This window comes from Hypanus sabinus, chromosome 21 (genome assembly GCF_030144855.1).
Source record: "Hypanus sabinus isolate sHypSab1 chromosome 21, sHypSab1.hap1, whole genome shotgun sequence".
Lineage (NCBI taxonomy): Eukaryota > Metazoa > Chordata > Chondrichthyes > Myliobatiformes > Dasyatidae > Hypanus > Hypanus sabinus.
The window spans coordinates 38,081,857-38,109,816 of NC_082726.1; the positions used below are offsets into that span (position 1 = coordinate 38,081,857).

Below are 27,960 nucleotides of genomic sequence, written 5' to 3' on the forward strand. Positions count from 1 at the left end.
GCCAGATAAATGCCATAAAAAACTTGAAATATGGGAATTATCCATTTAAATACATCTAGTTATGCTTTGCCTCAAATTAATGAATAACGTATGCTAGAAAATTATTTGTGCTTAAGGTTGCCTACTCCAGTCTAGCATGTTTTGACCCTTAAGCTGGCAGTTTCTATAAACTGAATGCCATAGTCACTATGATTTTAACATTCATAGGATACATGTCACAATATGAGAGCAAGTGGAGTACATGCAGTTAATATCCCACTCTTCTGTTGCACAAATTAGGGAAATTAGTTAGAAAGTATAAGGATTTAAGCAAATATCAAAAATGTATGACATAACCCCACAGGGTCTGGAATGAGATATAACCATTAAAGAAGAGAGACAAGTGAAAGGGGTGTACAGAATATTCTTTGTAATCATGATTGTTGTAGTGTATACTGCTATCGAACAGATCTTTTAGATCTGACAGCTACCATATACAGGTTGTAGTGGTATTGTAAGTGTAGACCTATCCAGTTCTTCTGCATATATCAGAAATCCCTCTCTTATAAAGGCAGCACTTGTTTAATTAATACAGTAGAATAATAACTCTCATTGGTTACTCTGTTGTTTGCATATATTAAATATGATACAGAGACATTGCTTCCCTGATTCACCTAACATCAAAGAAATCACATCCCTTAAAAGCTTCCTCATTTCTGGCCAGCAACACATAGCATTTCATTCAAAGCAGTGAATCGCTGGAACAAGAAAGCCACCAAGATTCATCTTTGTCAAAAGCAAGGTGCCATAATAAAGGAGAGTGGGGGTGGGGTTCTGGGGAGGTGAATGACATGGGTAGCCAATTAGCTTTAGTTTAATTTGGCATCATGATCCAGACATTGTGGATGAAGGCCTGTTGTTGTGCTGTACTGTTCCATGTTCTATTTTGAGACCACGAAAGGCATAATATGAATGCAAATTTTCTACTCCTTTCTAACTGCTGTTTCTAAGACTGCACCTTTACTGGTTGGCTCAATCCTTTTAAAACTTTTTTTGTGTATTATTGCTAATCTCTGTGTAGTGTTCAGAAGTCATGTAAAGTACATAGAACACAAGTAATAGCAGCAGGAATTAACTATTGTTAGGTGAGCAAAGCAGCACTGGAGGTTAAGAGGAACTTGCCTGCCTGGCAAAAAAAACGTTTTTTTTTGCATCTGACTGGGCAGAATAAAAACAGAAAACGTTGGAAGCTCTCAGCATGTGAAGAAGTATCCGTGAATTAAAATAAAACAGTTAACATTTTAGATCTTTAGTAAGAAGCTTCACCCAATCACGCATATTTCCTTTGCCCTATCCAATTCACCCCCACTATCTCAGCAACTTAACACTAACTTACTTTCTCCCTTTCCCAGTTCTAATGAAGACTCCTCAACTGGAAATAGTTACCGCTCCTTAAGTATTTCTGCATTTTATATTTTGATTTCAGATTTACAATATCAGTGCCCTCTATTATATACTCAGCACCATTTGGCTGACAACAACTCATCTGGGACACTTATCACATAGCAAAGTCACCTTGGTTTAAACTCTTCCTTACCTGAAAGCTATCACCTGTTCTTCTTACCCCCCTCCTTTGAAATTACTCTCATTGACTATGTTCCGGTTAAAAAAAAAGTTTCTTATCATTTATCCCGGGGTCGATGGTACGCTGTCAACATTGGAAATAATTTAATCGGTGATTGTGAATAAGCGAAGTGTGTATGTGTGTGTTGGGTTTGAATAAACACTTCCGCTTCCGGGAGGGGCGGCTCCGGCTGCAGGTTCCCCTCACCGCCTCAGTCTGTCAGGGATGCACTGCCGGCTGGTGCCAACCTGAGCCGAGCGCTTGCCCAGTCTTCCGTCATCTTAGTCATTATGCGGTGGGGCAAGGTGGCGCTGAAGTGAGGGGGAAGAGGAAGGCGGCTCGGAGAACGGGGGTGGTGGCGGACGCAGCATATATTGCCATCTACCTCGCGGCGCGATGAAGAAGTTTTTTGATGCCCGGAGGGAGGGCGCGGCCGCGGTGGCGGCAGGAGCTGGGAGCCAGTCCGGAAACGCCGGCGGGTGGTCGTCCTTCCAGGGGAAGGTGTGCACGGTGGGCCGCTACCAGGTCACGGTGGAAGAGCTGATAGCGGAAGGTAAGAGACACGGGGCGGGCGGGAAGCCGGCCGCCGTTACCCGGGCGGCGCGAGGCGGTCGCGCGCGTCGGAACCCGACCGACGCTCACGATCCGGGGGTCGTCGGGCGTCAACACGGTGGGGGCAATTACTGTCAACACCGACCCGGTGCCACAGTTTAAAGCCCATGCCCTGCTGCCTTCCGTCTTCTTGATTTACCGAAACTGATGATTGTAGAGACAAGACGTGCTATTTATATAAATAAATAAATAAATAAAAATACAAGGTGAACGGGTGACCGGGTTGAGGTCTTTTGAGAGGATGGAGACAGAAAAGGTGTTTAGCAAATCTGGCTATGGTAATGTAATCCATCAAATTCCGAAAAAAAACTTCATTAGACTCTGAAACTTCCATAACCAGCAGTTGAGAGTTAGTTAGAAGGAGAAAGGTGGATTTGTTGATAGGGCGAGGTTAGTTAAACCTACACAATGCGCTAGACCGTGTCGTCTCTTCAGTACTGCGAATTATCTAAAGATGTGTACATAAAATGTTACCTTTTTCAGTTTTAGATCCCTGAAGTGATCTTTCATTATACTGTACGTACTTCATTTCGTGGTTTCCGGTAGTTCAGTGCATTTTTGTATTTTGCTTGCCCACTGCTCTCTACTGAGTGTGATTTTTCTTTTGTGTAGTTGCCACAACAAGGTAACAACAAAGAAAATGGTATCTGCGAGCACATGTTTTGCCGAATTCAATTATGGCAAAAAGAAAATTAAAATAAAACTGCAGATGCTGGAAATCTGGAACAAAAACAGAGAATGCTGGAAAATCTCACACTTTAGGCAGCATCTGAGCAAAGAGAAGGTCCAGTGGCAAAATCATCAGAACTTTGTAAACTGTGACACAGGGTCACAGATGTGAAATGCAAACTTTCTCTTGGATGATGTCTGTGTTGAGTTTTTTCCCCAACATATTTTGTGTTGATACAAAGAGATTTGCATTGATATATGCCACTTTTGGTAGTCCAGTTCTTTACAGACAAATAAATACTAATATTTTGAAGTAATGTTACATTACTGAAAGTGCATCAGAGCAAGTTGCAATTAACTAGATTGTGATGGTATCCAGCTAATCCTTTTAGCAATTATGGTTGAGTGGAAAAAATATTGGCCATGACACAGATTACATTTTCCCTGCTTTCAGAAACAATGCCGTGGATCTTTTGCATCCAACTGAGAGAACAAATGGCATCTTACTTTTAACATCTTTTCCCTACTATACAACTTCAAAGAAAGCATTCAGTATTCTGTGACTTCTTGGTTAAATTCAGTGCAATTTTCACCATTTTGTATTTTATTATTTGAATCATTACAAACTTATTATAGATGTGTAATTTCACAAGTATGAAAATGTTGATTTTAGTAAATAAACTAAAACATACGCATTCACTAGCCATGGCAATATAAGCTAATGGTGTCTTAACTGTTAATGAATGTTTCAGTGTATTTGATCAGCTCAATCTCATGTTCCAACATTGAAATATTATTTTCAGACCTCTGCTCAAAGTTGCATTTACTTGACATTGCTGTTTTTAAAAGGCCCTTTTATCTTTTGGGCACTTTTTAAGACCATTTTAAAAATGGTTTCTTCAGGATGATTGAGTGTAATAATGTCAACAATCTTTCTTGTCAATAGTAGGCTGACTGCTCAGTTCCCTTGCCTTACTCAGCAATTGTCCTTGCATATTTGGCCCATTGCCTGATAGAGATAACAATTGTTTTGGATTTAAACATTAGTTTGTTGCAGCTGTGAAATTTTGTTTCATCGCTTCCTGTCAGGCAGTCAAGATTACTATATTGGAGGTAGATAGGTGAGGTCAGTGAATTATCTTGGAGCTTTCCCGGTTTGATGAAGGTCCCAAATAATTGATCCAGTTGGTGTCAGGCAAGAAAGAATGTTCTGTTTCATTATTAGGAACAGTAAACTAGATTTCTGAAAGATTTCTACTTCAGTTACTCCCTCTCTAGATTAGTTTATAGGGAAACGGTGTGCTTATAATAATTATAAAATGGAAGAGCAACTTTAGCGGAACAAGTTTTGAAATTAACTTCGTAAACAATGTAAAATTACAATGTGTATTATAATGCACTTTAACTTAATTTTTTCTTGATCAAAATAAATCTTTGAATTTATATTTGGAATACTCAGTTTTGAATCCCTTTTCTCAGGAATATGATGCTGTAACCTGACTAACAGTCCCCAAAGACTCGAGTTCAAGCTGCAACATGGCATTATATTATTGAAATTCACTTAGAAATCATTACATTAGACTCAGTAATGAGGCCCTCCATTGGTCGGGGTCAACCATGGATGTTGTCCCAGCTGTCCACATGATACGCAAGCCAGGGTGGTGTGGTATATGGAGAGCATGTTGCAGGCTCCCCCTTTTCACACATCTGATGAATCCAAAGGAATGGCAAAGACTGATACAGTTTGCTACCAGTGGCATCGCAGGAGTTGCCAGTCAGCTTTAAGCCCAGTGCAGGACAGCCTTAGGGATTCCAGCTCCAGATTTTTCCTTGGGGCTTACTCCCAGAGCCTTCTCTGTGAGTGGGAATCACCACAAGGCAGTAGAAGTTTGAGATCAGTGTTTTCCTTCCAACCACGGCAACCCCATCTGCCCAAAGCGACTGGTTTTAGGCACCCATAACCTGTCTTTGTCCCTTCTCCTGTCAGTAGCAGCTAAGTGACATGTGAAGTTAATGAAGGTCAATAATGATGATCCCTCTTTGCACCCCCCCCCCCCCCCCGCCCAATACTGGAGTGTTATAAAAATCCATTAGATTGACTATTGACCTTAACGGTGATAAACCTCTCATTCTTGCCCTGTCTGGGTGACTCTGGACCAAAGCTATGTGGTTGACTAAAAAAATGCCCCATGAATTAGCATAACAAGGCATTTAGCTATCAATACTCACAGGAGGAAATAGAGGATGGACAGTAAGTGCTTTACCACTGAAGCTCAAATTGTGGGAACAAATAGAAATACTATTATAGTGAGTGTCATAAAGATATTCTTGATTGCTCTGTGATGGGAGGGACTTTTCTGTGAGGAAATATTAGGTGGAATAGACACGCTTTCTCTGGAATTCAGGAGACTGATGTGCTGTCATGAAAGTACAAGTCTCTGAATGTGTAGGATAGTGTTTGCTGAACAGTCTTCTCTTGGTTAGAGAGTCCAGAGTCAGGGGGCATTGCCTTGGGATAAGCATAGGTGATATATTTAGGTCTGACATAAAGAGGAACTTTTTTTATGCAAAAGTAGATGAATCTCTGGAATTCTTAATCTCACAAAGCAATTCATGCTCATAGGCTAAGTCTGAGATTGATCTCTTATTGGTATTCAAGATAATTGAGGGATATGGAATTAGGTGGGGGGTGGTAGAAGAAAGTTTGTATCACAATTTTACAAAATACAAAACTACATTATCTCGCATGTGTTAAGAAATGCAAATTGGAAATTAAATGTTATTTATTTACTTGTCCCACACTTTGTAAGAGTCAATTTTATTCTATATTTTCAATTTATGGGTAGAGAATTTGTGAATTCTTTAAAGAAGAATTTCCATTACCCAAATGGTGTTGGGTAGCTATAATAACCAGCACACTGAGAACGTACCTTGCAGTTTCTATGGCATCTCGTACCCAGAAAGTCAACTGAACATACAGAAATTCTGTTTTCTCCCATGTGTAATGCAGACTTCATGACATTCGAAGTTGTATTGTAAAAACTGACTGATTTGATTGCTTTTCCACCTCCATCTAATGGTACTTACAGACAGTAAAATTGGATGTGAAGCCTACTCTATCAAGTCACATTAAATCTGGCAACTCCACTTTAACCTTTGATATGCTTCTCCATTTGTATTAATTCCTTACTTTCTGGTAAAATTTTGAATTTTATGTGGTAGAGAACTGCGAATGATTGTTGGTGTGCTTATACTTATTTTGTCCTTCATAATCTCTGGATAGCCCAAAGAACTTTGTGGTCATTTAAGTACTTACTGAAGTGTAGTCAACAAGTAATGCAAAATCCCTTAATCAAAAGTGGGATAGATAATCAGCTTTGGTGATGTTGATTGACTAGTACTTTGGTTATAATTCCTTTTTTAAATTTTAAGATAGGTATGAAACAATCCGTACCACTGTGTGCAGACAGGGTCTTGTATAATGTCTGATGGTACTCATTGAGTCATACAAAAACTCATTGAGCCATACAGCACAGAACTAGGCCCTTAAGCCCACCACGTCCATGCTGATGATCAAGTTTCTGTCTACAATAAAACTGATAATCTGGTATCTGTTTTTTGAAGATCTTAATTGTTTGGCATCTGATTGACTCATTAATCTGGAATACGAGTTAAGGGTTGAAAGTGTGAGTGAGGTTCGCATTCAGAGATGGGATCCAGAATACTTTTGTGTTTCAGCTTTCTTCTAAACTCACTGGGTTTACTGGGAAACTTATACTACTGTGCAACATGTGAAAATAGTGAACTAAAAGGGTTTCTGGGTATTACTAGGCATTGTATCTAATTGTTCTGAATATCTGGATCGACAGTCATAAAAGCGCTGGAGTTTTGAAATTTTATGGGTATTAATCCCATTTACTAGTACTTGTTCCATCACTGTACATGCCTCGACAATTCAAATGCTTGTCTGTTATTTAAATGTTAAGTACTGCATTAGAAGAATATATGAAATGTTAAATTGGTTTCCAGAATTGGATAAACCTAAAGTTAGTTGAGATTGCTACCAACGAAACCATAATTGCACCCTGTAGTGGTCTATACTGTAAAACTCAATAAATGGCCTACTAATATAGGCCTACTGCCTATAATTTAAACTGGTCTGGATGTGCTTAGCTGAGGCTGAAAGAGCTGAATGGCGAGGTTGTGTTTGGTTCATGAGCCCTCAGTGATTATCATGTGATTGTGATGTAGTCCCAGTTACAAAATTCCTCCTGATGCATTCATCTGATATTGACATCAAACTTGAGCTTGGCTATCTGTCAAGGTTTTCTAATGCTTTTGAATATCCAGTTTGTATATGAGTGAAGGCCCACAGTGTTGTGTGGAATTGCTGTAAATGCTGAGCAAAAGTTCAAATCAACACACAAAATGCAGAAGGAACTCAGTTCGTCATGCAGCATCTATGAAAAGGAATAAACTGTTAACATTCCAGGTTGAGACCTTTCTTCACGACTTAGAAGGCAGGGTGAAGGTGCCTGAATAAAAAAGCAGGGTGAGGCACAAGAGGAGGTTCAACACATTAGAGCGGGAATGGGAATTAAAATGTTGGCTCCCAAGACTTCCTGTTTGTGGCTGTTAGTGTGGAGGTGCTTGATGAACCTGTCTCTCAATTTATGACGGGACTCACCAATGTCCAGAAGACTGCATTGGGAGTACCAGACACAATGGTCAACCCTACAAAATCTCAGGTGAAATGTTGCCTCACCTGGAAGGATTGTTTGGGGCCCTGAATGGAGGTGAGGGAGAAAGTGTATGGGCAGGTGTAGAACTTAAAGGATAAGTGCCTGGAGGGAGATTAGCAAGGAGGAATGAATGAACAAGGGAATTGCAGAAGGAGAGGTCCCTGTGGAAAGCAGGGTAGGGGGTGGTGGAGGTAAAGATATGTTTAGGTGGAGATGGTGGAAGTTGCAGAGGATATATGAAGAGTCTGATGGGGTGGTAGGTAAGGACGAGAGGGACTCTATCACTATTATGGTGGCCGAAAGATAGGGTGAGCACGGATATATGGGAAATAGAAGATGCAGGTAAGGGCAGCATCAAAATAGGGAGGGAAACCCCATTTTTTAAAGTAGGAGGACATCTTCTTTAAAGTAGGATAGAGTCAGAGTGATGATCTCAAGGCTTCAGTAAAGAGAGGCTTCGGTCAGAGAAATCAAAAGAAAATAAACCCTTGAAGTTGAGTTTATTTTCTCTTCCCTTTATGAGAGGTGACTGATAAGTTTGTGGCCTAAGGTAGAAGGAGATGAGTTATTGACTTCAAACTTTCTGCATAATCACTCAAGAGTTGAACTGCACATGTATGTAAAGAGAGTGTATAACTCAGCTCATAGGCCACAAACTTATCAATCACTCCTCCTGTGGACCACTTCTGGAGGTCCAAGATGCCGACTTCTACAAAGAAGGGATCTGTATGCTCCACGACTGCTGGAGTAAGTGTGTATATGTAGGAGGGGACTATGTTGAAAAACAAATGTGCTAGGTTTTCTGAAATTGACTCCTTCTACCTTGGGCCACAAACTTATCAATCAGCTTATCAATTAGGCCCGCGTAAAATAAACTGAGTATATCTGCTCAGTTAAGACAGTAGAGATGCCAGGCAGGATAGTAGAATGCTCCTCTTGTGGGATGTGGGAAGGCAGGGAGACCTCCAGCATCCCTAATGGCTACAACTGCGATAAGTGCATCCAGCTGCAGTTTTTAACACCGTGTTAAGGAGTTGGAGCTGGAACTGGATGGAATCTAGATCATTCATGAGGCAGAGGGGGTGATAGATAGGACATATAAAGACGTAGTTACACCCAAGGTGCAGGATGCAGGAAACTGGGGGATGGTTAGGAAGGGGAAAGAAGTTAAGGAGCCAATGCAGAATACCCCTGTGGCTATCCCCCTCAACAATGGGTATATCATTTAAGATACCATTGGGGGGGTGGGGGGAGAAATGACCTAACAGGAAAGTCACAGTGGTCGGGTTTCTGGCACTGAGTCCAGCTCTGACTTGTGGGTGGGGGGGGGGGGGGGGAGAAAAGGACCAAGTGTTGTAGGAGATTTGTAGTTAGAGGAATGGACTGGAGGTTCTGTGGGCAAGAACATGATTTCCAGATGGTATGTTGCCTCCCGGGTGCCAGGGTCTGGGATATATTGGATCAAGTCATCAGCATTTTTAAGTGGAAGGGTGAACAGCCAGAAGTCGTTGTCGACGTAGGTACCAATGACATGAGTAGGACTAGTGACAAAGTTCTGCATAGGGAGTTCCAGGAGTTAGGTGCTAAGTTAAAGGATAGGACCTTCAGAGTTGTGATCTCAGGATTGCTCCCCATGCCACATGCTAGTTTGGCCAGTATTAGGAAGATTATACAGTTTAGTATGTAGCTAAGGAGTTGGTGTAGGAGGGAGGGTATAAGATTTTTGGATCATTGGGCTCTCTTCCAGGAAAAGTGAGACCAGTACAACGGGAACAGTTTGCACCTGAACTTGAGGGGAACTAATAGCCTAGCAGGAAGATTTTCTAGTGCTGCATGGGCGGGGGGGGAGTTAAACTAGAGTTGCTGGAGGATGGAACCAGAGTGCCAGAACAGTTAGTGGAGAGGTTGTGGAGGCAGATGTTGGTAAGATCTCAGACAAAGTTACGAATCAAAAAGTTGAGCATGGTGCGACTAGTATCCTGAGTTGTGTATATTTCATTGCTAGAATTATTGTAGGAAAGGTGGATGATAGTGCTGAAGATGAGGAGGTGAGGTAGCTAGTTTACAAACAGGCCATGTGTAGTGAGGAGAGGCTGTTGATAGGGCAAAGTTGCAGTCAACAGGATGAGTAGCAATGTAAAAGGTGGATACTGAACTAAAAATGCTGTATTTGAATGTGTGCTGTATATGAACTAAGGTAGATGAACTTGTACAGTTGCAGATTGGCATGTACTGTTTGATAAATCACTGAATCATGGCTGAAAGAAGATTATAGCTGAGACCTTAATGTCCAAGGATACACACTATATCGAAAGGACAGGCAAGAGGGGATGGTGCTGCTCTGGTTAAAAATATGAAATCAGATCATTAGAAAGAGGTGATTTAAGGTCAGAAGCTATTGAATCGTTGTGGATAGAGCTGAGGAACTGCAAGAGTAAAAAGACCTTGATGGGAGTTGTATACAGACCCCCAAACAGTTGTAAGGATATGACAGGAGATAGTAAGTGCATGCCAAAAGAGCAATGTTACAATAGTCATGGGGGATTTCAATATGCAGGTAGATTGGGAAAATCAGATTGGTGATGGATTCCAAGAAGGAGAAATTCTAAAATGCCTGCGAGGTGGCTTTTTAGAACATCTTGTGGATGAACCCACTATGGGATCAGCTATTCTGGATGGGGTGTTTTGTAAGAACCAGAATTGATTAGAGAGCTTAAGATATATAAAAAAAAATCCTTGGGGAATGTGATCATAGTATGATCGAATTCACCTTGAAATTTGAGAACGAATAACTAAATTTAGATGTATCAGTTTTACAATGGGTTAAATGGAATTACGGAGGCACGAGAGGAATTGGTCAGAATTAATTAGAAAAGAACACCAGCAGGGATGACAGCAGAGCACCAATGGCTGGAATTTTAGGAAGCAATTCAGAAGTCACAGGATGTATACATCCCAAAGAGGAGGAAATATTCTAAAGGCAAGATGACACAACAGTGGCTAACAAGAGAAGTCAAAGCCAACATAAATGCCAAAGAGAGGACATATAATAGAGCAAAAATTAGTGGGAAGTTAGAGAATTGGGAAACTTAAAAATCAGCAGAAGGCAACTGAAAAGGTAATTGAGAAGGTAAAGATGGAATATGAAAGTAAGCTCATCAATAATATTAAGAAGGATACCTAAAGTTTCTTCAACTACATAAAGTGTAAAAGAGAGATGAGATAGCTGGAAAATGATGGTGAAGTGGTAGTAATGGTGGACGAACTGAGTAGCTATTTTGCAACAGTCTTCACTGTGGAAGACACTAGCAGAATGGTGGAAGTTCCATGTGTTAGGGGTCATGAAGTGTGTTGTTACCAAAACTAGAAGGAAGATTCCTGAGAAACTGAAAGGTCTGAAGGTGGATAAGTCACCTAGACAAGATGATGTGCACTGCAAAATTCTGAAAGAGGTGGCTGATGAGATTTTGGAGGCATTAGTAATGATCTTTCAATATCACTACTTTCTGTAATGGTTGTGGAGGACTGGAAAATTGCAAATGTCACTGCACTCTTTAAGAAGGGAGAGAGGCAGAAGAGGGGAAACTATAGGCCAGTTAGTCTGATCTCTAGTTGGGAAAAAGTTGGAGTTAATTATTAAGGATGAGGTCTTGGGGTACTTGAAGGCACATGATAAAATAGGCCATAGTCTGCTTGGTTTCCTCAAGGGAAAATCCTGCTTGTCAAATCTGTTGGAATTCTTTGAAGAACCAACAAGCTGGACAGACAAAGGAGAATTGGTTGATGTTGTATACTTGGATTTTCAGAAGGCCTTTGACAAGGTACCACACTTGAGGCTGCTGAACAAGCTATGAGCCTGTGGTATTACAGGAAAGATTCTAGCATGGAAAAAACAATGGCTGATTGGCAGGGGATAAAGTGTGGGAACAAAGGGAGCTGTTTCTGGTTGTGGCTGCCACAGTGGTGTTCTACAGGGGTTTGTGTTGGCACTGATTATTTTTATGTTATATGTCAGAATTAGAATGCATGTGATGGGAAATTTGGATGATGCAATTGATGGTTTTATTGCTAAATTTGCAAATGATTTGAAGATAGGTGGAGGGGCAGCTCCTTGTGCAGGATTCTCTAAAGGTTAATTTGCAGGTTGAGTCTGTGGTGAGGAAGCCAAATGTGATGTTAGCATTCATTTCAAGAGGACTAGAATATAAAAAGCACTGGTGAGGCCTCACTTGGAGTATTGTGAGCAGTATTGGGCCCCTTATCTTAAAAAGGTTATGCTGAAACTGCAGAGAGAGTTCAAAGGAGGTTCACAAAATTGATTCCAGGATTGAATGGCATGTCATTTGAAGAGCGTTTGATGGCTTTGGACTTGTATTCACTCAAATTTAGAATAATGAGGGGTGACTCATTGAAAGTTATTGAATGGTGAAAGGCCTTGATAGAGTGGATGTGGAGAGGATGTTCCCTATGGTGGGAGAGTCTTAAGAACAGACGGGACAGCCTCAGAATAGAGGGGCCTCCTTTCAGAACTGAGATGAGGAATTTCTTTAGCCAGAGACTTGTGAATCTGTGGAATTCCTTGCTACAAGCAGCTGTGGAGGCTGAGTCTTTATGTATATTTAAGGCAGAGGTTTCTAAATGACAATAAACCGTAATTCAATTCAAGTTTGTGAGTGTTCATGTACTAATTATGAATAAAACCACAGCTGATTCTGACCTTGCCTCTGCCTATTTGTTCAGCAGTTGCTTCACTGATCCCCAAAATTAAATCCTTTAATTAAAAAAATACAATCATGCAGCACAATTGAGGGGCCAGACACTCTTTGAAGAAGGAAAAAAATCAGAACTTGCTTTAAAAGCTCGGAAGCATCTGTAGAAAGATCAGCAGCAAATATTTCAGGTCCAGAACCCTTCATCAGATCTGAGAAATAGGAGGAAGTTTAGGTAGTAGGAGAAGGTGATGGGTGGAACAACAAGAATTTTTCTCACAAAGTGAAATACAAGATGGTTAAGCTTTTGTCTGTGATATTCCCTCAAAAAAAAAGGTGACAGGCAAAAAATCTCCACTTCTCGTGCAAACAGAAAGCGAATGAGTTAGCTGAAATTATCAAAAGTCTTACAGGTTGCATTGTGCCCATCTGTTGTTCCTTGATTTTGAGTTGGTCCTTGTAACAGTTAAGGAGGCCATAAACAGAAAGGTCAGAAAGAAGGTGGGATGGGAAACTAAAGGGTTAAGCAACCAGAAATTTGGGATCACACTAAGCAGAGATGCTCTGCAAAGTGATTACCCATTCTTTATTTGGTCCCCCAAGAATTAAGGAGGCTACATTGTGAACAGCCAATCCAGTACATAAGAATGGAAGAAGTGCTAGTAGATCACTAACTCACTATGAAAGTGTTTGCATTCCTGGATCATAGGAAGGGACAGGGGAAAGCATCGATGTTGCACCTCCTGCATTTGTCTTGTACAATAACTTGAGCTCAGACTTACACTTTGAACTGGCCAAAATTGATTTTAAAACTTTGTTTAATGTGAAGCCATACAACAGTCTCAGATTGTACTGCTTGGAAAAACTGAGAATTGGAAAAATAAAGTTTGAAATTTTGAATAAAATAATTTTGTTTGGAATGCTGTAGGATTACAAAACAAAACCTTATTTCCTTTCTGAGGTAAATAATTCATTTGACCTAAAAAGCTTGCTTTAGCAACAATGGGAAAGCATTGTAGAGAATTGTGCTGTAACATGATAGTTAGATTTGTAAGAAAACTAGTGTATAGAAGATTACATTGACATAATTGTTTACGGAATTCATATTGGGGGATTGGAGAATTTCAGATTTCCAATAACAAACTTATTTTACTGCCAAGACTTTAAAAAAATAATTGCTTCTAGTAACCAGAAGATTATTTTGCTACTGCAGGCTAAAGTACTTAAGGCTGATGTTTTGTAGTGTCAATTAAAGCCATTGGTTATTAATTTCCACTGGTCGTCTCCTAGTGAGATTAGCACCCTGTGCTTTTTTTTAAAAGATACAATGGTATCTGATTGCTGTTGGAAGGCTGTGTTCACCCCTCCTCCCAAATTTTTTTTCCCTGACTACTTTTTTGCTTGTCTGTTTCCAATGTAACCTGAGTGGTTCTTTGCTTCGCAATCCATAATACATTATAACCATGAAATACGTTATATTCCCTAATCCATCAATCACATTGTATCCAATTGGTATTATGGAAACTTGAATTCATGGAGGAAGGAGTACAAGAAAGTTTATATGCACCATGCCTTGATCAAACAACTTTCGAAGGACCTTAGAAGAAGAATTGTAGGGATACATGAAGCTGGAAGAGGCTACAAAAGCATTTCTAAAGATCTGAGTGTTTATCAGTCTAAAGATGGAGGAAACTCAGTACTGTTGCTGCTCTCCCGAAGAGTGGGCATACTGCAAAGGCCACACCAAGAGTACAACATGCAATGCTGAAGGAGGTGAAAAAGAACCCAGGGATAACAGCAAAAGACCTGCAGAAATCTCTCGAACGTGCTAAAATCTCTGTTCATGTGTCCATATAAGAAAAACACTGAGCAAGAAAGGTGTTCATGTAAAAACCTCACAGAGGAAACCAATGCTCTCCCAAAAAAAATTGCTGCACATCTCAAATTTGCAAAAGACCACCTGGATGTTCCACAATGCTTATGGGATACTGTTCTGTGGACAGATGAGACAAAAGTTGAATTTTTTTGGTAGAAATTCACACCACTATGTTTGGAGGAAAAAGAGCACTACACGCTAACTCTAAAGCCTCATTCCAACAGTGAAGCATGGTGCAAAGTGCATGTTTGGGGCTGTTTTGCACCCTCAAGGCCTGGACTGCTTGCAATTATTGAGGGAACAATGAGCTCCTAATTGCATCGAGGCATTTTACAGGAGAATTTTAGAATTTAGAATTTATTTAAATCTTGCATCCATCCCACAACAGGAGGGAATAAAAATCTTTGTGTTATGACCCTGTTGCAATGTACAGACATAGAACATAGAATAGTACAGCACATTACAGGCCCTTTGGCCCACAATGTTGTGCCGACCCTCAAACCCTGCCTCACAAAAAAAAACCCACCTTAAATTCCTCCATATACTTTAGTAGTAGTCTCTTAAACTTCACTAGTGTGTCTGCCTCCACCACTGACTCAGGCAGTGCATTCCACGCACCAACCACTCTTTGAGTGAAAAACCTTCCTCTACTATCCACCTTGAACTTCCCTCCCCTTAACTTACAGCCATGTCCTCTTGTACTGAGCAGTGGTGCCCTGGGGAAGAGGCTCTGTACCCTTTCCAATGCTTCCACATCCTTCCTTTAGTGAGGCGACCAGAACTGGACACAGTACTCCAAGTGTGGCCTAACTAGAGTTTTATAGAGCTGCATCATTACGTTGCGTCTCTTAAACTCTATCCCTTGACTTATGAAAGCTAACACCCGATAAGCTTTCTTAACTACCCTATCTACCTGTGAGGCAAGTTTCAGGGATCTGTGGACATGTACCCCCAGATCCCTCTGCTCCTCCACACTACCAAGTATCCTGCCATTTACTTTGTACTCTGCCTTGGAGTTTGTCCTTCCAAAGTGTACCACCTCTCACTTCTCCGGGTTGAACTCCATCTGGAACTGCTCAGCCCACTTCTGCATCCTATCAATGTCTCTCTGCAATCTTTGACAGTCCTCTACACTATCTACAACACCACCAACCTTTGTGTCGTCTGCAAACTTGCCAACCCACCTTTCTACCCCCAAATCCAGGTCGTTAATAAAAATCACGAAAAGTAGAGGTCCCAGATCAGATCCTTGTGGGACACCACTAGTCACAACCCTCCAATCTGAATGTACTCCCTCCACCACAACCCTCTTCTTTCTGCAGGCAAGCCAATTCTGAATCCACCTGGCCAAACTTCCCTGGATCCCATGCCTTCTGACTTTCTGAATAAGCCTACCATGTGGAACCTTGTCAAATGCCTTACTAAAATCCATGTAGATCACATCCACTGCACTACCCTCATCTATATGCCTGGTCACCTCTTCAAAGAACTCTATCAGGCTTGTTAGACACGATCTGCCCTTCACAAAGCCATGCTGACTGTCCCTGATCAGACCATGATTCTCTAAATGCCCATAAATCCTATCTCTAAGAATCTTTTCCAACAGCTTTCCCACCACAGACGTAAGGCTTATTGGTCTATAATTACCTGGACTATCCCTACTACCTTTTTTGAACAAGGGGACAACATTCATCTCCCTCCAATCCTCCGGTACCATTCCTGTGGAAAACAAGGACATAAACATCCTAGCTAGAGGCTCAGCAATCTCTTCCCTCACCTCGTGGAGCAGCCTGGGGAATATTCCATCAGGCCCCGGGAACTTATCCGTCCTAGTATATTTTAACACCTCCAACACCTCCTCTCCCTTAATATCAACATCAACCTCACTCATATTGTCCTCACCGTCATGAAGTTCCCTTTCATTGGTGAATACCGAAGAGAAGTATTCATTGAGGACCTCGCTCACTTCCACAGCCTCCAGGCACATCTTTCCACTTTTATCTCTAATCGGTCCTACCTTCACTCCTGTCATCCTTTTGTTCTTCACATAATTGAAGAATGCCTTGGGGTATTCCTTTACCCTACTCGCCAAGGCCTTCTCATGCCCCCTTCTTGCTCTTCTCAGCCCCTTCTTAAGCTCTTTTCTTGCTACCCTATATTCCTCAATAGACCCATCTGATCCTTGCTTCCTAAACCTCGTGTATGCTGCCTTCTTCCACCTGACTAGATTTTCCACTTCACTTGTCACCCATGGTTCCTTCACCCTACCATTCTTTATCTTCCTCACCGGGACAAATTTATCCCTAACATCCTGCAAGATATCCCTAAGCATCGACCACATGTCCATAGTACATTTCCCTGCAAAAACATCATCCCAATTCACACCTGCAAGTTCTAGCCTTATAGCCTCATAATTTGCCCTTCCCCAATTAAAAATTTTCCTGTCCTCTCTGATTCTGTCCTTTTCCATGATAATGCTAAAGGTCAGGGAGCGGTGATCACTGTCCCCCAGATGCTCACCCACTGACAGATCTGTGACCTGACCCGGTTTGTTACCTAATACTAGATCTAGTATGGCATTCCCCCTGGTCGGCCTGTCAACATACTGTGACAGGAATCCATCCTGGACACATTTAACAAACTCTGCCCCATCTAAGCCCTTGGAACTAATCAAGTGCCAATCAATATTAAGTAAGTTAAAGTCACCCATGATAATAACCCTGTTATTTTTGCACCTTTCCAAAATCTGCCTCCCAATCTGCTCCTCGGTATCTCTGCTGCTACCAGGGGGCCTATAGAATACCCCCAGTAGAGTAACTGCTCCCTTCCTGTTCCTGACTTCCACCCATACTGACTCAAAAGAGGATCCTGCTACATTACCCACCCTTTCTGCAGCTGTAATAGTATCCCTGACCAGTAATGCCACCCCTCTTCCCCTTTCCCCCACCCCTATCCTTTTTAAAGCACTGAAATCCAGGAATATTGAGAATCCATTCCTGTCCTGGTGCCAGCCAAGTCTCCGTAATGGCCAGTACATCATAATTCCATATATGTATCCAAGACGTGAATTTAAAAGTCTAATGGCTTGTAGAAAGAAGCTGTCCCATAGCCTACGGTACTGTTTGCCAGAAGGAAGCAGCTGATACAGTTTATGATTGGGGTGACTGGTGTCCATGATGATCTTCCGGATAATGCTGCTATGAATGTCCTCAATGGAAGGAAGTTCACATCCACAGATGTGCTGGGTTGTCCGTACCAGTTCCTGTACCAGTTGGTGCAGTTCCTGTAGCAGGTAGTGATATAGCCAGTCAATATGCTCTCAGTGGGGCTCCTGTAGAAGAGCTTGAGGAATTGGGGAGCTTTGTTGAACTGGAGAACAGGCAGAGTGATGGGCAGACAGAGAAAGGAAAAAAAAACTCAATATATCAGGGATGGGGTAAGAAGGGGAGGAGGGGCATTAACGGAAGTTAGAGAAGTCAATGTTCATGCCATCAGGTTGGCGGCTACCCAGCTGGTATATAAGGTGTTGTTTCTCCAACCTGATGGCATGAACATTGACTTCTCTAACTTCCGTTAATACCCCTCCTCCCCTTCTTACCCCATTCCTGATATATTTAGTTTTTTTTTTGTTTTTCCCCCTCCCCTTTTTTTTCTTTCTCTCTCTGCCCATCACTCTGTCTGTTCTCCATCTCCCTCTGGTGCTCATCTCCTCCTTCCTTTCTCCCTAGGCCTCCAGTCCCATGATCCTTTCCCTTCTCTAGCTCTATCCCTTTTGCCAATCACCTTTCTGGCTGTCAGCTTCGCCCCACCCCCTCCAGTCTTCGCCTGTCTTTTCGCATTTTCCCCTCCCCCTCTTATTTTCAAATCTCTTACTATCTTTTCTTTCAGTTAGTCCTGATGAAAGGTCTTGGCCAATATGTTGACAGCGCTTCTCCCTATAGATGCTGCCTGGCCTGCTGTGCTCCACCAACATTTTGAGGATATTTCCACCTTGATTTACCTCAAGACAGCAAACATCTCCTGCTCTGTAATCTGTATAGGGTCCATGACCTTGCTGCTGCTTTGCCTCACTTTGATGGACTCTATCTCCCAAATAAATCCGGAATTAAAATAATCCATTTGAGATCTCTCCCATCTCTTTCACTCCATGCAAGATTACCATTCTTATTTTCCAGGGGACCACTTTTGTCCCTTGTATTCCTTTTGATCTTAACATACATGTAGAATCCCTTAGGATTCTTCTTCACCTTGTCTACTAGCACAACATCATTTTTTTAGCCTTCCTGATTTCTTTCTTAAGTGTTCTCTTGCATTTCTTATATTTCTCAAGTATCTCGTTTGTTCCTACCTGCCTATACCTGCTATGCACCTCTTTTTTTTTCTTAACCATGCCCTCAATATCTCTTGAAACCAAGGTTCTGAAAATCAAGGTTCCCATGACTCTGTAGCTAGGCATAGCTCAAATGCCGTCTATAAATTTGCTGACGATACAACCACTGTTGGTAGAATCTCAGGTGGTGGTGAGAGGGTGTACAGGAGCGAGATATGCCAACTGGTGGAGTGGTGCCGCAGCAACAACCTGGCACTCAACGTCAGTAAGACGAAAGAGTTGTTTGTGAATTTCCGGAAGGGTAAGACAAAGGAACACAAACCTGTGGACCAGACATATCTTTTTGCATATTTACTTTGAAACTAATGGCATAATGATCACTGGATCAAAAATGTTTCCCTAAGTAAAGTTCTGTCATCTGCTCTATTTCTCCAATAGGAGATCAAGTATTGCACAGTCTCTTATTGGAACTTCTGTGTACTGATTAAGGAAATTTTCCTGAACGCATTTGACAAACTCTATTCCATCTCATCCTTTTATTGTTCAGGAGTCCCTGTCAATATGTGGAAAGTTAAGATTGCCTCCTTTATAAGCCTTATGTTTCCTATAACAGTCTGTGATCTCTACAAATTTGTCCCTCTAAATCCTGTGGACTGTTGGGTGGTCTATAATATAGCCCCATTAACATTGTCATACCTTTCTTATTCCTCAGTTCCTTCCATAAAGCCTCACTACACGAGTTCTCCAGTCTGACCTGACTGAGCACTGCCTTGACTTTTACCCTGACTAGTAATGCCACCCTTTCCCCTTTAATCTCTCCCTCTCTATCACGTCTAGAACAATGGAAACCCAGAATATTGGGCTCCCTGTCCTACCCTCCAACAGCCAAATAGCTATGATATCATAATCCCATGTGTTGATTCATGCCCTGAGCTCATCTGCCTTTCCTACAATACTACTTGCATTGAAATATAGGCAATGCAGAACCTGCTCAATCCTTTGTTTGCTGACATTGTCTGAGGTCTTAATAACATCTGTCTCCATGACCACCCTACTATCTGTTCTTCTGTTCTGGCACTCCAGTTCTCATCCACTAGTTTTAAACACTACCCCCCAACCCCTTCCTGTACAATACTAAGTAAACCTTTCCACTGTGATATTAGTCCCCCTCCTAACTTAGCACTTAACTTCCTGAACTCACTTTGCAGGACCTCATCCCTCTTTCTGTCTATGTCTTTGGTACTTATATGGATCATGACCTCTGGCTGATCACCCTCCTGCATAGGAATGCTGAGGACTCAATCCAAGATATCCTGGGTCCTGGCACCTAGGAGGCAACATACCATCTGAGAATCTCATTCTCGTCCACAGAACCTCCTTTCTGTTCTTCTAACCAAGGAATCCCCTATCACCACAGCTTGCCCCTTCTTCCCCCTCTTCACTTCTGAGTCACAGAGCCAGACTCAGTGCCAGGAACCTGACCACTGTGACTTTCTGCTAGGTCATTATCCAAACTGGTATACCTGTTAATGAGAGGGATGGCCACAGGGGTTCCCTGCACTGGCTGTTAAATCCCTTTCACTCTCTTTACTGTCACCCAGTTTCCCTTATCCTGCACCTTCTGTGTAATTTCTTTCTTCATTTGCCTGTTATGCCACTGGTGTTGAGGGCAGCAATGGAGGTTCTTTCTCTCTTGCAGTATTCAAGGCTTCCTTCATCATGTCAGTAGTTTCCTCTCCATTTACTGTCAATCATGCAAGTTCTGGCAGGAAGTCAAGTCAATTTATATTGTCATTGTAATTATCGACCATAACTGCTGTTACAGTAATGAGGAGTCTGATGGCTTGGGGGAAGAAACTGTACATAGTCTGGTCGTGAGAGCCCGAATGCTTTGATGCCTTTTCCCAGATGGCAGGAGGGAGAAGAGTTTTATGAGGGGTGTGTGGGATCCTTCATAATGCTGTTTGCTTTGCGGATGCAGCGTGTGGTGTAAATGTCTGTAATGGCGAGAAGAGAGATCCCAATGATCTTCTCAGCTGACCTCACTTTCTGCTGCAGGGTCTTGCGATCCGAGATGATGCAATTTCCGAACCAGGCAATGATTCGGCTGCTCAGGATGCTCTCAATACAATCTCTAGAATGTGATGAGGATGGGGGTTGGGAGATGGCCTTTCCTCAGCCTTCACAGAAAGTAGAGGCACTGCTGGGTTTTCTTTGCTATGGAGCTGGTGTTGAGGGACCAGGTGAGATTCTCCGTCAGGTGAACACCAAGAAATTTGGTGATCTTTACTATCTCTACTGAGGAGCCATCGATGTTCAGCGGAGAGTGGTCGCTCCCTGCTCTCCTGAAGTCAACAACCATCTCCTATTTTGTTCACATTCAGAGACAGGTTGTTGGCTCTGCATCAGTCTGTTAGCCGCTGCACCTCCTCTCTGTATGCTAACTCGTCATTCTTGCTGATGAGACCCACCACGGTTGTGTCATCGGCAAACTTGATGATGTGGTTCAAGCTGTGTGTTGCAGCACAGTCGTGGGTCAGCAGAGTGAACAGCAGTGGACTGAGCACACAGCCCTGGGGGGCCCCCATGCTCAGTGTGATGGTGCTGTAGATGCTGCTTCTGATCTGGACTGACTGAGGTCTCCCAGTCAGGAAGTCTAGGATTCAGTTGCAGAGGGAGATATTCAGGCCCAGTAAGCTCAGCTTTCCAATCAGTTTCTGAGGGATGATTGTGTTGAATGCTGAATGGAAGTCTATGAACAACAATCAAACATACATGTCTTTTTTGTCCAGGTGGAGGGTGATGGCAATGGCGTTGTCTATTGAATGGGTGGGACGGTATGTGAACTGCAGTGGATCCAGTGAGGGGGTCAGCAGGGTCTTGATGAGCCTCATAATGAGCCTCTCGAAACACTTCATGATGATGGATGTGGTTACAACGGGGCCGTAGTCAATGAGGCAGGACACTGAAGACTTCTTCGGCATGGGGACGATGGTGGCGGCCTTGAAGCACGTTGGAATGATGGCGCTGCTCAGGGAGATATTGAAGATGTCAGTGAGAACATGTGCTAGCTGGTCTGCACATCCTCTAAGCAGTCTGCCAGGACTATTGTCTGGTCCAGCAGCCTTCCGTGGGTTGACGCTGCACAGGAATACTGTTGCACACAGATGTAGAAGGATTCTTCATTGCTATTTCCATTGCTGTATTTCCTGGAGTTCATGAGAATGGGGGGGGGGGGGGGGGAATCTCATAGAAACATTCCGAATGGTAAAAGGTCTGAACAGATTAGATTTGGCAAAGTTATTTCCCATGGTAGGGGAGTTTAGGACAAGAGGGCACAACTTCAGGATTGAAGGACATCCATTTAGACAGAGATAATGGAGAAATTACTTTAGTCAGAGGTTGGTAAATCTGTGGAATTTGTTGCCACTAGTGGCTGTGGAGGCCAAGTCATTAGGTGCATTTAAGGCAGAGATAGATAGGTTCTTGATTAGCCAGGGCATCAAGGGTATTGGGAGAAGGCAGGGGAGTGGGGATGGCTGGAAGAATTGGATCAGCTCATGATTGAATAACGGTGCAGACTCAATGGCCTACTTTTGCTCTTGTATCTTATGGTTTTGTGGTCTAATAGTTTTGTTTGACCAGTCAGGGTCGTTAGCCCTGAGCTGAACCCATGACCCTGGAGGATCAGTGGATCACTCTTTAGTCTGGCCTCTACCCTTTGATCTATTTGGCATAGGTGACCCTACCAAGAGATGAAGCATAAAGCCCTGACTCCAGCCAGCATAGCTCTCTGGGTCATTGAGGCATGCAAGTCTCCAAATAACGACAAGGTTGTCGCCCTCCAGTGGGTGTAGCTGCCTCTCTCTATGTCCCGTTTATCACATGCTCAACCTCCTGAATGATCCAGAGTTCCGGGTCCAGTTCCAAATCCTTAATGCGGAATGGTAGTGGCTGTAACTGGAACTCTTCTTGCAGACAAAGTCATCAGGGACACTGGAGGTCTCCCTACATTCCCAAACCCCACAAGAGGAGCATTCTGCTATCCTGCCTAGTATACATACTGCTCTATTTGTGCAATTATAAAGAAGAAAACAATAAATAAACTGGGGAAAAAATTACCTACAGCTTTACATCTTCTCTCACTCGAGCCTCTCCTCACTGAAGCCTTGAAGAACTAAAGCATAAAATCCCCATTCTAACACTGTCCACTTCAAAGGCCACTCTGCTTGCCCCTTGACTTATTTCTATTCGCTAATGAATCCTGATCTCTAGCCACTGTTCAAATGCTGAAACTCTTGCAAAGCATTGCTTCTTAATTCACACTCATCAATCTCAGTAAGCCACTCCTTCGCTCACTCACGATCCCTGATTGGCTGCTGATTAAGGGTGAAAGGGGTTAAACAGCCAGTACAGAATACACATATGGCCATCTCCCTCAACAACAGGTATACCATTCAAATGGCTCTTAGATAAGCACGTGAATGTACAGGAAATGGAAGGATATTAGTATTGTGTAGGCAGAGGAGATTAGTTGTATGATTACTAATTAGTTTGACACAACATTGTGGGCTGAAGGGCCTGTTCCTATGCTGTACTGTTCCATGGTGTTGTGAATGTAAATGGGATGAGTGGAGTGTAACTTGTATCGTTGCCATTAATAATATATGTATTAAGCTAAACTATATAGTTAGCTGCTTCTCAAAAGACAGGAAAGAACACAGTGCTTGGTAGGTGATCTGAAGAAAATTTATTTAAATAAATGATTAGATCATAGCATTATATTGTGCTGAGCCATTTGGGTTCTATTGTCTAGATGAACATTAATTTGTACTGTGGTGTCCTTAATTTTAGAACAAATATTTTCTTATGGGAAATGACATTGAGATAGAAGGTAAACCATAATCTTATTAAATGGCGTAACAGGTTCAATAGCCTCTTCAAGCCTCTTATATTCTTGCATGTATACTTCAAGCACAAGGGAGAAAAATAGGTATTTAGTCTCCAAGCACATTACTCAAAAGTCTTTCCAGATTCGGTTAATTGCTCTATTCATCAAGCCCAAGCAGCAAACCAATTATCTAACCACCAATATCTCCCAGCAACAGAAAAACCTCTGACCAGCCCTGAGAAATATTGTAAGAGAGCTGCTCATCTTGTAATTAAAGCTAAAGTGGAACTTGCACAAAGTAGTCTAAGTGAACATTCTCAATTTTCCAAATTCATGGAAAAGCAATCTAATTTCCAATAATATTATGAGCATAATTATTTTTTCTAATAGTTTAATATAATCATTGTAATCATAGAATCTAAATGGTGCAAATTTATTAAAGTAATAAAATACTCTTTTTTGATAGAGTCATAATTTTTCTAGGGATTTGGCAAGGTATTTATGCGAAGTAAGACTTGAAATATTGAAGACTAAAGTTATTACAGCCTATAGATGACAGTGAGTAGGGTACCCCTCTAGCACAGATTTAGCTATTTTACAAACCAGTAAGATGGCAATTGTTTGATACATATTAAAATTTTAGGATGATACAGTATAAATTCAGAAGTTTATCGTTTACTTTTATAAAGCTCATCTTGTTGTGTTTTGTCTTGTTTTTATGACCTTTTAGCCATTGAATGTGTCTCTCCCTACAAAGAGAATCATACTTCTGTATGTTAGTATTACATTTTGACCTTAATCTGTAGTCTGTGTTCTCTTTCAAAAGCTAGTTAATCAAGATTTGTTTCTACATTAATTATTAGTGTAAAAAGTAGCCTGGTTTCACAAAGCATGTTGAAAATATAATCTTTTAATTACTCTCCCAATTAAAGACAGTAAACTAAGTACAAGTATCCATGACCCAGTTACAAATTTAAAGGTGGCTGCGCTGGAAATCAGTAATGGATTCATTTTAGGTTGAACAAAGATACTTGGCAAAAATTGTCTTAAAGTTCATGAAAGTTTTCAGTTTGGAACCTACTTTTCTTTCAGTAGAATGGGATGACACTCATATTGAACAGTAAACTGTTATTGTTTTTTAATCCTATTTATAGCTTTTTAAACTGTATATATTTTCTTAAATATTTTCATTCTTGATAGAATACTTTCAAAATTGTTGATAAAACCAGATCTTTCCAACTTGGATAAAAGGAAAATCAAAATGCTTTTATTTGTTTCTGTAAAACAATCTTACTGCTTCTGTTCTTGGCTACTACAATGACTTTTCCTGTTTGTTTTGGTTTGCTGAGCAGCTGTGCAACCAGTATTATTCTTCAAATCCCACATCCTAATTAATACTAAATTGGATATTTCTGCAATATTGCTCAACTTCTTGACAAGTTTCACAAAAACCTTAATCATAGTTAAAGCATATTTTAACCTTCCTGAACTTTCTCCACCTAATTTTCAACTTACATAAAATCCTTTGCATTTTCCTCTGTGCTCTCAGTAATGGTTATCATTTTCTCCCATAAGTTTGTAGGTCCTTAGTCAAGTCAAAGGTGAATCAAATTTTTCCTTCTACACCAACCCAAAACGCATAACTGCTTTAACTTTGAAAACTCACAAAGTTAAATAAAATGTGAATAAAATATGAAGTTGAATTATTTTAACTGTAAGTCTTCCACGAAGCATCAGACAATATGGACTTTAATCTTATTTGCTAATCATGCTCATTCCTCCTGTATTTTTGCCAATTTTCAAACTGTATATTCTGACTAAGTACTCTTGAACTTACTAATGACATGCTTTTTAATAATTTGCAAGAATTAAACCTTGCCAAATAAACATTGGTTGGATAATATCTATGTATAATTTTAAATGAAATTTCTTTAATTTTATTCCTTAATAAAAATTTATTAAATAAGCCCCAAATACTCCTCCACCTCAGATACCCCAAGTGACTATTCCAAAACCTAAAGCTGTGAAGATTACAAATCTGTTAATGTTTCTGGTTATCTCTGTAAATGTTCCTGTTTAGTGACTCCTTTTAGATATAGTTCCTTCTGTCCAACAGTATTTAGAGTGGATTTCCTTGTTTATTTGTATATTTAAAGTTAATAGTTATATGTTTGTTGCTGCTTGTGTGTGATTCCCTGGCTTTGTTAGCAAATGTTTAGTGTTTCGGTTTTTGTTTGTGTTCAATAAAAATAAAAAAAAGTTTTAAATTATTTGAAAGCAGCAGTTTGAAGTATGTTTTGTTTCTATGTATTTAACTGTTTATTTACATGTGGTTCACTGGCAGAGGTAGATGTAGTCAGATAATACAAGTGAACTTTCCGTAACCTCTTTAGCAATTTATTTAATGATAAATCTTCATGGAATGGCTGGTTACCACATACTGCAATTTGACTTTCACTTGTGACAATTTGCTGTTTTGGTTGTTTATATTAGGCAGTTCTTTGGGGTTTAGAATAATTTTCGCTTCAGATCTGAGTAGTGTAGGGCATCTGTTTTATTTTAATATGGTTGGCTGTTGGTATGGCATTAACTACATGATGATTGAATATTTAGATTAATTGTTATTTGTACATGCTTTTCTTAAAATAAAGCATTTTTTAATTCTTTAAATTGGTAAATGTTGTATACATATAGTATACTTGGTCTTGTTCCATCTGTTGCAAACCAAATAAGAATATACATTTTCACTTTGACTTTTTTTGTTTGCTTTTTTTGCTTGGCCGAATGCTTTTTTGATGAGCCGAATGGACTACTTCTGCTCCTATATCTCATGGTCTAAATCTGGAGTTAGAGCTTCATTTGATGCATCTCAAAAGTATTGTAGTAATCTTTCCCCCCCCCCCCCCCGGTTTTGGAGTTGAATTGATTCAGTCACATCACTGGTACTGGTAGCGCGATATCGATACACAGCAGCCTCTCCGGACTCTGGATTGGGGATTACCAAACATTATGTGGTTTTTCTTGTGTAGTCTGTTTTGTGCTTTTTCGTGATATCATTCCAGAGAACGTTGTCTCATTTTTTAACTGCATTGTATTTGTGGTTTATAAATGACAATAATCTGAATCTGAAATATGCAAGTGATAGGTAAATCACTGGTTGTTTTCAATTCAATTTGCATTTTTAAAAAATTGCTCGACAAGTAGTATTTGAAATCTGAATTAGGCTGCATATTTACCAAAAAGTTACTTGGGTTTTGGTATCATTAGAGGTGGGGGGGGGGGTGACCTGAATAATTTTGATACATGCTGGTGGTGCTATGCTGAAATACTGATTATCCTGACCTTAATATGCTGTATCTCAGAGCTAATCCTATTCCTAATGTATAAGTGTTATGAAAGTTGGAAGGGAATAGGGTGGCACAATGATGCACTGCAGAGACCTGTGTTCAATCCTGACCTTGGGTGCTGTCTCTGTTGATTTAACATATTACCCAACTGACAATGTGAGTTTGACCAGGCTGGTCTAGTTAAAATCCACGTCCCAAAGATATAGTTTGGTTGGTTAATTGATCAATGTAAATTGCCCTAGTGTGGAGATTGATAGAATATAGAGGGAGTTCATGAGAATATAGGAAGCATTCAGAAATTAAAAAAATGGAACCAATACAGGATTAGTATAATTGAGAGGTTATGATGGGCCAAAGATCCTGTTTCTCTGCTGTTTCACTCATTGACAATATATCGTTGCTTATTTAATGAAACTCTTTCCTTGGTGCACAGGTCTATAATTTTAAGGTAAAATGTCCGTGCATTTAGTCTGTCTTTTAATGTGGACATCTAATGTTGAAACTCTGGAACAGTGTGGAATACCACTAATTCATGTGAACAACATTTACAGGAATGATGGCTTGAGATAAAATAGATGAAATGTGTAAGTGATCATTAGATCAGTGTAAACATTAACTCTTCTCCATAAGCCATTGCTTTTAGTTATGGACACATGACCATGGCCTTACAGGAATAGGAGTAATCGTCACCTTGTCACTGAAAAATAAAAGTTTGGTTGTCACTTAACTATGTTGAGGAATACATGGATCACATTTCCTCTCTGGTCATTCTTGCCAATCTACTTCTTCATACATCCATAATACTTTAAAGTAATTGTGCTGTCTTTACGACAGTTATTTAGTTTATAATATTTCCACTTAGTAATTCATTCGATGGTATTTTCTAGTTAGAATTAGAAGTGTTTAAAGTATATTCATTGCATGTAAAATATATCGGCATGCGATGACGTCACATCCGGTTTTGCCGCGTCTTGTGGGAAAATACCGGTTTGAAATTAGCGCGAGGGTGGGGGCTCACCACGAGGCAGACCCGAGCAGAAGTTGTTTTGCAGGCATGAGAAATCACAGTGAGAGCAACGCTGTAAGTTAATAGATAATCGATATATTGAACTAAGATGTTAATGCCGATCCTGTTAGAAGTAACGACGGTAGATAATGTTTATGCTTTCGTTAGTTAAAGA

The 27,960-nt window shown here is 40.8% G+C and overlaps 2 protein-coding genes across 2 annotated transcripts in view; one reads left to right on the forward strand and one right to left on the reverse strand.

Annotated features, from left to right (window-relative positions):
* LOC132378976 (progestin and adipoQ receptor family member 3-like) overlaps positions 1-27,960 on the reverse strand; it is a 157,587-nt gene that overhangs the window by 12,442 nt on the left and 117,185 nt on the right. The window lies entirely within an intron of this gene.
* LOC132378844 (AP2-associated protein kinase 1-like) overlaps positions 1,787-27,960 on the forward strand; it is a 101,085-nt gene continuing 74,911 nt past the window's right edge. The window contains exon 1 of the mRNA XM_059946099.1: positions 1,787-2,156. Coding sequence (XP_059802082.1) covers positions 2,000-2,156 — 157 coding nt within the window. The 5' untranslated portion in view covers positions 1,787-1,999. The remainder of the gene's footprint in view (positions 2,157-27,960) is intronic.